General features: G+C 39.7%; 1 protein-coding gene across 1 annotated transcript; it reads left to right on the forward strand.

The window, feature by feature from the left end:
- Nucleotides 1–6,845: 6,845 nt before the first annotated feature.
- On the forward strand, nt 6,846–11,734 carry cUnh1orf52 (chromosome Un C1orf52 homolog). The gene is made up of 3 exons (XM_084355424.1): nt 6,846–7,267; nt 8,459–8,669; nt 8,964–11,734. The coding sequence occupies exons 1-3, from the start codon at nt 6,980–6,982 to the stop codon at nt 9,113–9,115; spliced, it is 651 nt and encodes a 216-aa protein (XP_084211550.1). The 5' UTR covers nt 6,846–6,979; the 3' UTR covers nt 9,116–11,734.
- Nucleotides 11,735–13,470: the final 1,736 nt, after the last annotated feature.

A 13,470-nucleotide genomic window follows, 5' to 3' on the forward strand; every position in this document is an offset into this window, starting at 1 on the left:
CCAGCCACGAGCCCCGACAGGCCGCGGTGCAAACAGAGCCTCGAGTTAATGTAATGAGCCAAAGAATGCCACCTCTCAGGGCTGAAATCTCACTGAGTGTTAAGTGACCAGAGAAAACACAGTTGTGGAGGTATGTGTGCATGTGTGGGCTCTTGATAAATACAGAACAGAAGGAAGGAAAAAGGAGTAGATGCAAAGAAAAGTAGAAGGACGGAAGAGCTCGAGGCAGTGAAAACAGTCGTAAGGGATGAAGATGAAGAGAGGTATTGAATATGCAAATTTTGCTGTTGCATGCACACGTATACGTCTAAAAATGCATGAATTAACGCAGAGCCTTTTGGCTTCAGCTGAGAGTTTTTTTTCTCTCTCTCAGGAAAAAAAAAGCCCAGTCATGACACCACATGTTATTTCCACCTCATCCATTTTCCGGTCCTATCATTGTTGGATCGAAATGGAAAAAGAATAAAGGAGAGATGATACATGTTGAGAAATGCTGAAGGTGAGCATGAATATTTGATTAGCACAGATGTTGCTTCGACACTTTGACACTTGGAAGTTGACTCCTGTGTTAATTTTTTGCCTTGTTTGGTAGCAGGATGCTGTGGAATAGCTGCAGTTTGAGTCAGGCTATAAATTAAGTGTGGAAGAAAATAAATGAAATGCTATTATTCATGAAAAATGCAACAGTTTTAACAAGTCAAGACACTCTCCAACACCTGGTCAAGTCAAATCTGATTGTGAAATTCATGAGCTGATTGCGTGTGGGTTTTATATAGATTATGTACATAAAATATGTCTTGGTTAAATCAATATGAGCAGACAAGGCGAGGGGCCAATGTCCATCTCACAAGTACAAAGCTGCAGTCTTGTTTTTTGATTTAAGGCTGACTTTAAGTTGTCAACCTCCCATCTGGCAAGAGGCTTCTGATGAAAACTAGCCTCTCGTCTGATTCTGACATATGTAAAGTATTTTTAATTTACATCAATAAAGTTGAAAACTCACACATAACTACAGTTTATCATATGTACAAAATAATTTTTTCACCTCAGTCAAGGAGGTTATGTTTTCACTCGTGTCAGTTTGTTTGTTTGTCAGCAGGATTATTACACAAAAACTACAGAACGGATTACTACTAAACTTGGATGGATCCAGGAGTTTTTGCTCACTTTCTTTAACATCGCGAGATTGGGCTTTTTTTTTTCACATTTTGGTGGCTGGTATCTATGAGTGAGTGGTAATGAAAGGACTGTTGGGCCTTGGCGGAGGTATGCACTCTACTGAGTGCCGTTTTAGTTTCTTAATTGATATATTGTTTGTTTTATGTCTGCAACCTTGAAACTGCACTGTAAACTTAAGAAGTTGACTTTACTTTAAAAAGGTCAGGAAATCTGTTACCTCAGAATTAAGAAGTAAAGTGGACTATTAAATTTAAGTTGTAAGAGCTTAGAGGATTTTTTTACAACCTTTTGAGTCGACTTTACTTGGTAATTTTGAGGTCAAAGTCACTTTGTCAGATACAGTATGCGTTGCTGCCTGTCTTTGCCAGTACTCGCTTGAAAAATAGAGTAGGTCTTATTGTGTCTTTATTATTATTATCATTATTATTACATTACAGACTGAAGACAATCAAAATGTCATGTATAGGATTCCTGGATCGACCAGGAGCTCTCAGAAGACAACAAACAATCCCAACAGTCCTGTCTGCGTCTGCTGAATATGGGCAATGATCTTGACATCAGCCTGTCTGTTCTCCTCATTAACCTCTTTAAGGTCACTGTTCCACCTCCTGTGTCATCCTGCTACATCAACAGAGCTTGAGGTCAAAGGTCACCTCAGTGGCATCAGCCAGAGGTTGTAGCTGCTTTGTTAGTCTGTTTGAACTCTTCTTGTTTACATTATTAGAAGCTAACTTAGACTGCCAATAGAGAACTTTTTTTGCTTTAACTTATCACTCTGAAGTAATTACTGATTGCACAGTGTAATGGCTGTAGAAAAATGACACCATCCAAGTATAGACCTGTTCTCTATAAACCTCACTTTCACTGTGCCATTCAGTCTGGGCTGGATTTTTCCAGCAAAAACAAAGGATGCATTCCGGCACAAAGGAAGCATGTCTGCCATTGCGCAACCAAAACAGGAAGAAACATTGTCTCCCCGGTCCCTATCCTCAGGTAACGTTGGATTCTTACGGTTGTTTTTTGCTTTGGACAGTAGCCAAACTGTTAGCGTTAGCCATGTCGCTATTGCTGTCTTTGCGACAGCAGCACCACCATAAGGAAACGCTAGGAGAGGAGAAAGGTGAAAATTTGCCTTTTTACACTTTAAGTAGAAACCCACGATTAAAACTCTTACTAAAAGTATTTAAGGGAATTCTTACATATCCCTTTCTACTCCTACTTCCAATCACAAATTAGGACATGCAGATGCAAAAAAGTAGGTTAGGACTGGAACAGCTAATTGTGCCGAAAATCAGGAAGATGTCCAGCCTGCATGGACGTGTCTGTTGACAAAAGAGTGAGAACTTCCATCTGGGTTTTACGATCACACCACCAAACCATTTCTTTGATTCTCCAGGTGTTGTTTGGTAACTTCAAGATGGACCGTGGGCTCAATTTTCCAAAACAAAAACAGGATTTCTGCAATTACGATCCAGAAATGCTCTGAGTCACCCAGCGTGCCTTTAAGAGAGAGCGCGAAGCGATACGGCAAAACACGTGTGGAGATAACATCTGATGCCTTCTGTGAGCTTCAGTACCAGGGGTTAATTTGTATAAAACGTCTCAGTTACCTCAAATAAAGCTGCATCTCTTTCTGGAAGGCAGAAAACATCTGCCCACTGCCGACACTCAGTAAACCACCCACTGGTGCTCTGTCACAGATGTGTCCTGACCTGAGCTGAGCATGTGGATAAAATAAAAGACACTCAAGATATCATGAATGGCTAGAATAAACAGAGACGTGGAGAGGTGTGGCCTCTCACCTCCATGGGGAATTTCTCACATCATGGTCAGGCTGTGTGGAGAAAAAAGGTAAACTAAAGGAAAGGCCAATTGTACCAGATATAGGATGGTATCATCCTGGCTGGATTTTCCATATATATATATATATATATACACATATATATATAAACATGCTTGTGATTGCTTTATTACCAAATTATCTAGAATCAAGCTTAATTTTCATGAAAGAGAGCAACATTCTGGCCAGTTTGGTCTTACTGTATCTGCAGCATCTTTTGTTTTTTATACACATACATCTTGAACGCTGCAGCTGAGATCAAACAGCTTTTAATAATTATATAATTGCCTTCCAGCGGAACAGTGAGGACAGAAAGCCAGAAGCTCGATTCCAAGAATCTGCAGTCACATCCACAGCCAGTTTATTAATCGGTTTGGGATTTGTAGACTTAAGACGATGGAGGATTCCTTTAGTCGTAAGCGCTCGCTGAAAGAGAGGTGTCAGTATCAGTCAATCTCAGAGAGCTGAAATAGCACAGATGTCACTCTGAAGGGGCGAAAATTGTCGCCTAAGTTCAGTAAGTTCAACACTCAAGGTCAAAAAGGACCGGCAGAGGTCTGGCCTGTCAAAAGCAAGCATATCTGTGTGAATCACCTGCCAGCCTTTGGCTAGGTCGGCAGTCACAACTTGACACAGTGTCATTAGCTACCAACAAACATGGTGATCAGTTTAAAAACTCCACGGGAATAAACAGGGGTTTATGAAATACTGGATGTCTTGGCTATATTCGTATATATTTCTTCTCTATACTTGTGTACTTTTATCTCCTTCTAGTGCAAAAGTCACTCAACAGAGAGTCCCTATTAATGCTAATGCTAAAAAGACGCAATAAAGACAAAAAAATGTTTGGCCCTGTACACAAAAACATGCAAATATTCTCCTGCACGTGAACTTTCTACCTCCAGGATCTGTCAGGACTGGACCTCCTATAAATCTCTGTGCAGATCTGACCTCCAGCTCACCTAAAAATTCAAAACATCTCATTTGAAACATCTCCGTCCATCCATTATTCATAACCGCTTATCCTTTGCAGCGTTGTTTGTGAGGCACTGGAGTCAATCCCAGCTGACACTGGGCAAAAGGCGGGGTTCAACAGACAGGTCGCCAGTTCATCACATGGCTGAGACACACGAACAACCCTTCACACTCACATTCATTCAGTCATCAATTAGCTAACCTCTCCTTGTTTTTGTCTTGTCCTGTCCATGAGGGCAGAGACTGGCCCCGCAAAGTCTGTCTGACTTAAGAAAACTCATGACAGGTTCTCTGAACTGCTCTTAATCATCAGAACAAGTGACGTGAAGAGGTGATGGTCACAACCTTTCAGTGTTTTCAAGGTGTTGGTTTGAGCTTTGAGAGATGTCCTGAGCTTCAAACAGCAGAGAATCTTCACTGTATGAACATCTTTCAGATGTAAAGAAAACATGAAGCGTGTTTTATGAAGTTTTACAAAAGCATAGTGTCAAACCAGAGAGGCCAAAGCAGAGATGACTTTAACGGTCAATTCCTAAGGTTTTTGGGACAGATCATTGTCTCACTGATGTGACGCTGCTGCACTCTAGTGGTCAAAAATTGTTAATGACTTTGTTGGTTTGGGTTTTCCTCAAAAACACTTCCAGCTGGTAGGTGCACAAGCTGATGGTTGCTGCCTGAAAAGACGTCCTAACTTCAGTGATAGAATGTACCTCAGAACATTTGCTCTGTACTGAAGCACAGTTTTGTAGTTCTTTTACTTGTACTTTCTCTTACTTTTATCGCTTAATTACATTTGATATCAGATACTTCAAGATTTTTTCTCAAATACTATTTATATGCATCTCTTTCACTTTCACCTTATTAATATTTCAACATGACGTCATTATTTTTTACTCAAGTATGACTTTTTGGTTCTTTTTACAACACTGCCTAACTTGGACGGGCTAATTTCAAGACGTAACACTTAATAAAATCCCCCTTTGAATCATGAGTGCATCCATCTTAACTGATTCTACAAGCACCCTTGTCCAATAACAGGAGACAAGACAGGTCTTCATGCATCTACTGCTTGTTAGAGCTGGTTTTTGGATGTATTAATGTGGTTACAGTATATAATTAAAGGTGCAATGTGGAGTGTTGACATTAAGTGCTGATCATGAACATGCATTGTGTGCATCCTTGAGGTCATAAATAATGTTGTATGCCGTCTCAGAGCCCTTTTTTAAAAAACATTTTAAATCCTGCGTTGTTTACATCCATGTTTACTGAATTGCCTTCCTCTTCTTCATGCTTTTACTGGCACATTTTCACCACCGACTGTTGATCAGCACAATAGCATGATACCTGCTGTAGGACTGATTATCCCGTTGCACATGCATGTCTACCCTAGTGTTCAAAAACTCCCCAGGGTACCTTTAAGATTGTGTGCGATGCACTTTTTTTAAAGAAAAGTTTATTTTCAAAAGACACTCAGAATGAAGAGGAGTCAGATCAGTACGCTCAGTTTACATAGTTAGATTGTACCACTTATTTGTACTTTAAAGCCTTTTACTTGTTATAATGATATTCCTCCCCGATCGTTCATCTTGTGATGGCCTGATAGACAGCACCCTGCAGGCAGCATATATCCTTCATTTCTCACATAAACATACTCTCATAACTGTGACGCATGGTATAGAATGTGTCAGGTATTTGAAAAACGTGATTTTCCTCAGGCTATGAAACTTTCAACTGTAACATTGTGTCGGCAGCACAGGACAACCATCAATAGAGTTATAAGTGTAAGCTTGTTATTTCTGGCTGTAGAGTACTCACATTGGTTATTTTCAATAACAGTAAGACCATTTAAAACCTGTCTTTGATATCTAGCGTGATTAACTGCCCTCTTATCTGACCACATGCTCAAACTGAAGATCAGAAGTAACATTAAAGCCAGATGTGTCTGGAAGAATGAGCATAAATCATTCATGACTAGAAAAACATCTGTGGAGATTTACCGGAGCAATTCATTGAGGTGCATTTGTGGTGCACTTAAAAGCCAAAAACAGAAGATGAGTCAGAAAGAGCTTCCAGACTAAAATGTCAGGTCATGTGAACCCAATATCAATCCAGAAGATGTTTGTGGGTCAGGAATAGAGCCTTGTTTTATAAAATACTGCAACAGCGAATGGTTGAGTTGATTGATTTTAATTTCATTTTGACACTAGTGTAAGTAAGTAAATGCAAAAGTTTAACAGTGACATCTGCAGGCTGTTTGAGCCACAGCTGAAGCAGGACTGCAGCTGCAAGTCTCACTGCCAGGTTTTATACAAGCATTGTTGTTTAAGTGAAGACACTGAAATATCTCTATATATCCTCAGTGGTGGGATTTAACATGTAAGTACATTTACTCTAAGTATTTAAGTACAAATTTTGATGAAAAAACATCATATATACTAATAAAACACTGACAAGAACCATTATACTGTGCGAGTACTTTACTTTTGATACTTTAAGTACACTTAACTGACTATACTTACATACTGTTACTTGAGTAAAGTTTTGAATCGAGCCTTTTTACTTGTATTTGACTGTTTTCACATTGTGGTAGTTGTAGGCCTACTTCTACTTCCACTACTGTATAACCCTAACCCTCATAACACCAACCAAATGACTGTTAGAACAAAACAAAAGGTATAAACCAAAGTGAAGATAAAGAATGGTTTATTCTCCTCAAAAAGTCGATTACATGTCGAAAAGATTACATGAAGGTCAGTTCCAGCAGTTTAAAGAGCTTGTTTTGTTTTTACACAGCCTGCTCCTTTAACGAGCTAGCTTTGCGACAGTAGCCGCGACACTACCACACTGCGTTACGACTATTTTGGAGGCTGATTCAAAATGGAGTAGAGCTTGTGGGAGACAACCATCTAGCTAAACATCGCAGCTTTATCTAAATCTTTTCCGCGTTTTTACTGCACTCGTTAGGAAATTAGTTACTCCTTCAAAATGGCCGAAGAAAAGAAGTCAGGCTCTTTGGGTTTCTTCTCGAGCTACGACGATTTGAGCGACAGCAGTGACGGCAGCGACTCGGACGAGGAGGGAGAAAGTCGGGGGAAGAGACCGGGGACAGACGAAGCTCACTCCTCCCAGCAAGGGACCAAACGAGCAGCCGGTGGAGCTCCTCTACCCAAACCTGACGAGCTGTTCAGCTCCGTGTCCAAGCCTGCTTTCCTCTACAACCCCCTGAACAAGGAGATAGACTGGGACAGTCTCACGGTCAAAGCTCCGGAAGAGGTAGAAATCAGATAGCCTGGTTACCATTAACCTGTGTGTTGTATTAATATTACATCTGTCTGACTGATATAACTGAGCCAAGGCAGAGATGAGACATGTTGAGAGGTGCTACATAACACCACACATCTACAGTTACCAATCATTTTAATGTAATCGCATTACAATTATAGATATTTTCAATATCAGTCAGTGAAAAACAGATTTCCTGGCAACTATCTGCAGCAAAATCTGAAATTAACAGTATATTATATTACTGTAATATTACTGTTGATATTTCCATTATCACTTCATCTGTTGATTATTATTATTACTATTTTGATGATTTGAGTAATTTAATAGTCAGTAAGTTGAGAGAAAAGTGTGAAAAATGTCCCAGAACCCATGTTGGGATCGTCAGTTTTAGAAGAGAAATTCAAACTCAGAATTTTAATATTTACAATATTAATGAGGTAATAACACAGACTCAGAAATGTTTATTTGTTTCCCTAAGTGAATAAACAAGCTGTTCTCAGAGGATAATAAGGTCCCAAGAACACTGTTTGAAGCTAGAAAGGTGGCAGGGTCCGCCACATAAACAAAGTAAAACAGTACGAAGCTGTGTTGTCCTTTGAAGGTCAGTTTCTTTATTCAGTCATGAAAACAAAAGTGTAAAAAAATCTCTTCTGATTAAAATTTCTTCCCCAAATCTACATAGTGCGCCTTTAAACCCGAACATATTTAGTTTCCAAATACATAAAACAGAGAAAAGCAGCAGATATTCATATTTGACGAGCCACAACCAGCGACCTAAACAATAAATGAAATAGACTCTCGGTGTGCATGTAAACACAACAGGCCACATCGAGGTCATGCTCATATATCAATAACTTAATTATTGTGACAGGCCTACTAATTTCCTCAGCAGTATTTAACAGATGAGCACAGTCAGAACATTGATACCATCTTGTAGACAGTCAAACTGTGAGCAATGTGTTATATTTAGTACAGGCTATATGTTGTTATCTAAATCTGACTATTCATAATGTCAGGGAAGCAGTTGAAGTATTTATAGAAACATAAAATGCTGCATGTTTCCACTCCAGTGTGTCCATTTTTCCTCCAGACTCTATTTTTGGGAGGCTTTAGGCTGAGCCTTTGTTACTTTCTGTCAGCCCGTTTTCCACATTCAGTGTTTTTCTCTGTTACATGAAGCCTGCCAGGGAGTTTAAGCCATGGAAGACAAACGCTGTACCCCCACCTGAGAGCTACGCCTCAGAGCCAGAGAAGAAGAAGGGACCTCCCCCGGGCATGGACATGGCCATAAAGTGGTCCAATGTGTATGAAGACAATGGGGAAGATGCACCAAAGCCTTTCACTGGAAACGCCCGGTTCTTACCTGCAGAGGAGGAACAGTCCGAGTCAGGTTAGTCCTTCTACTCTCTTGTCAGTATGATTAAACCGATGATATGATCACTTCTACTGGCTTCATTCTCCCTACTATTATCACACCAGTTCGTTGACAGTATTACACCATCGACTTGCTCTGTCATCGCTGATCATGTTTGCATGTCAGGCTAAAAAACATGTGACCTCCATCTGCGCTGCTTCTCTGCTTTAGCCTATTGTTACGTTTTATTAACGTGCTGTTTAGTAATTAAAAAAAAACATTATTTTCATCCCTCCCCCCACCCCCACCTACCACTCCTCTGGTGATCAGATGAGGAATCAAAGGATGACTTGTCTGCCAAGAAACGTCGGGTCGAGACCTTCCAGCAGAAGGAGAAGAGGAAGAGGGACATGGGACAAGCTACCTCTGACAAGAACTTCGTCGAGGAGGAGAAGAGGATCCTCAGGCAAAATGTTGATTGAGGCCTAAACTGCCTGCAATAAGGAATCTGTTATTTATACATTTTATGTCAGCTGAGGACATTCACAGATATAAGCACAATGGTCCAGAAGGTGTTGTGCTGCAAACATAAACAGGCATTTTACCTTTATGATGACCTCATTAGCAATATTATTGTTTTGTGTTTAAAGGACTGTCAGTGCACAACAAACTATAGTGTATGATAGTATCGCGTGATTCTGGTAAATCCCTGCAGACTTTTTTCCAAAGGTAAAGGAAAGTTCAGGTGTTTTACAGTCGTATTTTCATAATTTTGGTCATCATCCCCACCAGGGGCCAGATGTATACAACTCTGTGTAGATGCGTGGCTGAAGGCATTTGCACACCAAGTCTGTTTTTTTTTTGTCTAAAATTGCTGCACGTTTAAAAATAAATACAACTTCATGTTGTGTTAATTGTGTTTTCAAGCCGACTTGGAACAAGTTCGATTTTGTACTATTCTTGGGATCCTTTCATGTGATGCGTGTGTGGTGTGCATGTGTGTGTGTCCCTAGCTGAGACATAATGCCAGCTCCTGTCCAGGATCAACTAGTCCAAGAAAAATGTTCTTCCTTTTATTGTGCGGTATAACTCGCAATGTATCAAACAGGACCGCTGACATCCTGAAATATACCCAGAAGCCATCGGGATAACTCTGCAGCTCCTTTACCAGCAGGTGAAACTCCCCTTACTCTTGTCTTGTTTTCAGAATTGGATGGACTACTTTTCTTTTTGGTTGTTCAAGAAGTGAGAGGACCAAAAAATCATCTCCACTGCTTGATGACTCTATCTTGTCTTGTATTGTGAATTTTCAGAACCAAATAGAATAATTAACGCATCTGACTCAGAGTGCAAGATTTCTGTGTGTAACGTATTTATATTGGATGACAATTTAAAAAAAACGCTTACAAAAAAATAACAGACTTGGTGTGCAAAGGTCTTTAAAGATGCATATGCATCCGTTTGCATTCTGTTTTATAAATCTAAGTAATTATAGAAGCAGGCGCAAATGCAGAAGATTAATTTCCTCTCCCACAATTATCCATTAATGGATGTAAAAAGTTAAAGTTACTCATTAGAGCTGTCAATAAGAAGGACAAAGTAGAAAAAGTACAGTGGACTGTTTAATCAGCGAGGCTCCTAACAGCATCAGAACAGCTGACATTACGCACGAGCATTATGTACGGCTGGTGCTACTTATAGCGTCCGTGCATATATGTGTAAACTATCAATGCAGCAATATCCCAGTCATCAGTGTTAAATGTCAGAAGGTGGATCAATGATTAATCTGAAGAGCTCATACTGAGAGGGGCTTCCTAAAGTGCTTCACAATTGAAGATCAAATGTAAAGATCATTAACAGGGAAGTAATGGCTCTAATGTTAATCCAAAGAATAATAAGATTCATCATTCTTAAATTATTTAGAATAACAGCAAAATAATAACATTGGCAAACAACTCAAACAATGTTTTACATTTACTTTACTACATCTCACCTGCATCTTTCTCTAGAAAAACATGTCTACACATGTACTGAGACATGCGTGAAGTGCACACTTCTTCTTTTAAATACCAGTGTATGCGTGGGAAAAGTCAACAGATGGTTTTCATCCCTACGCATCATCTATACATCCAGCCCCAGCTCTCTTCCAACGACACAGGGACGAGGGATATCACTAGACACAGCTTTACAACATGTGGTGAGCATTAGCAAACAAGCGATTAGACAGGTTTGGCCTGGGTTTGGCATCACCTTCGCTTTAGTTTCCAAACATGCAGTTTAGACAACAAGGTGAAATGAGACGTGTTTAAACCTGTCTGACTGCTCTTGTTTGAATCCCCGTGTCTCTGTGTCTTTGCAATGAGGTGGGTGAATAAAATGTTCATTATAACCGACAGGGATGAAGACCAAAACTAGTAAATATTCAACTTGTTTTAGTTTAAAGAGCTAGAATAACAGTGACGTCTGGCTGTGGTGGTTTACTTGGTCAGTGTTTGTCTTGTATTATACAACATATCTAATCACTGCTGAAATATGAACTGTGTTTGTGTTGTGTTTATAGAGCGACTCTCCTTTAAAAATGTGATTAAAAATGGCTGTAAACCTGTTGACATTTTAAGAAGTTGCCTGTTCTTCCTGCGTACGGGCACTAGATGTCGCCCTTAAGCTACACTAGAAGAAACTCCCTTTATGTTGCAGTGAAGTCTGCTGCACTTTGTGGAACCGTCAGACACCCACATCACAGCCAGGGTTTGTGTATACGCTGCTTGTCAGGGAGGAAGTTGTGATCTTGGATTTGTCTCATCTCAGTTCTCTTGAGATACTCGATGCATACAGACTGTTTATTCAGTCTCATGTACCTTGTATTACAACAACACTTCACTTCTGTGTGAAATAAAACACCTTGCATGCTTAGTCTGATATCTGAATAAGTTTTGAAACATTGAACTGTTTTATGGACGTTTTGTTTCTGCCAGCAGATCTTCTCATTCAGTGTGAAAAGATGTATCCGATAATGTAATTTTTCTTTTCTTTTTGTTTGTTTGTAGTGTTATACTCTTCATTATAAACCACTATGGCAATAAAATGTATTTTACTGTTCATAGCTGTTGTTAGTAGTACATAAATTAAAGCTACATTCCCAAATTAATTCTTTAAATTTCTGTGAGCGTTGGAGTAAATATAATGGTTTTCCAAGCATTGAAAAAAAAGAAAAGTTTCCACTTTGCAACAGCTTAGTGATCAGAGGAATTCCTGGCCTATCTGTCATTGTGGGTTGACATGAAATAGTGGTAAATATGCCTCTGATAAAATTCCAGCCTCCAGGTATGTGCCTGGCCTTGTCTGAAATGCGTACCCGGTCCTGCACAACAGCAGCAGCCGGCTGATTTTTATCAGCCATATTTACGAACAAATAACTCCTCTCTCCGTACAGACTGCGTGAGCAACGACCAGCGAGGTCACATCCATCAGTGTCTCAGAATCACTCATCTCACTGTCAGTGTCTTTCCCAGAAAATACATGTTTTGCTGCTCTCTATTCTTAGAATCGTGTGGATAACCATTATAAATACCAGCTTAGCTTTTGTTTTTTGTGGCGCTCTCTTTGATATGATATATACAGCATTCCTGGAATGTAGCCTCTTTGTGTTATGGAGATCGTGTTACCAGAGGCAAAGCATTTTTTCATCCCACTGGATGTCACACATGGCTGACCTTATCTTCATTTAATAACAGTGAACATCTTGGTCTTATGTTACACTTGATACAATCACAACATCAGTCAGTGAAGAAAGCTGTGATAAGTTTCGCCACAGCAAAATTCTCAATAATAATCGACCTATCAGAAAGAAAATGCCTCATGTAACCACCTCAATCGGAGGGAACTGCCCAGATTGGAAGGAATTTTTTTATTGGATTGAGAGGAGTGGTTTAAACCTTTGATAATCTCTTCAGTAGGAAAATATTACTGCCTTATAACCATGTAAATGTTCAATCTAATCATTTCCACATGCTGGGGTGACATTAGGTGACGTAAACAAGTTTCCCAGAGAGACAGAACATGGTGAACGTGTAACGTAAGAGTATGAATGCACGTCTTATCAGATCACTTCATTCACAGTCCATATAAACAGTTAAGTTAGAATCTCTAATCAGAAGGTTTTCAATCAGTTTAAAGAAATATCTTCCATGTTACTGCAGCTAGTGTCGAAATAAAATGAGGTTTACATTCTGTGGTCACGTAGAGTTTCTTATTAGTTAAATTGCAAGAGGTTTCCAATAACTGGCTGTTTCCTGGTCCAGTCAGGGCAGTGAAGTGTCAATCACACTGACCATCTATCACTGTGACACATTTACTGGAAGGTCAAGACCTCATGATGGCTATTGAGTATTCAGGGATCTTTACTGAGCTGGCTACCTACAGCTGCTTCTATCTGACTTATGACTTTTTTTCACACAGTCAGCACAATGTTGCAGCCTGTATGTAAATTGAGGTCTAGCTGTTGTCTGGAGCTGCAGCGGACCCACAGCCAATAATACAAGAAGAAAGATAACAGGACTACGGCTGCGGTCCAAGAGTCAAACATTTGCAAATGCCTTTAGGGCAAGAAAAGATATGACAGAGAATTCTTAAGGAAAAGAAAACCACTGTAATGAGAGTATCCGACTGCTTTTACACCAAGGTCACAAGGAATTATGGGACAGCGTTGCCTCCTTTCCTCTTGTTAAATCTGGTCCAGTACATATGCTAAAGGAGATAAGAAAGGAAGCACCTTTCCTAAATTTGACAAGCTCTTATCATAGTTACCATGTACATACTCCGTTCATAAGATGTACTC

The sequence above is a fragment of the Pagrus pagrus genome (assembly GCF_965226575.1).
Source record: "Pagrus pagrus genome assembly, chromosome: 6".
NCBI lineage: Eukaryota > Metazoa > Chordata > Actinopteri > Spariformes > Sparidae > Pagrus > Pagrus pagrus.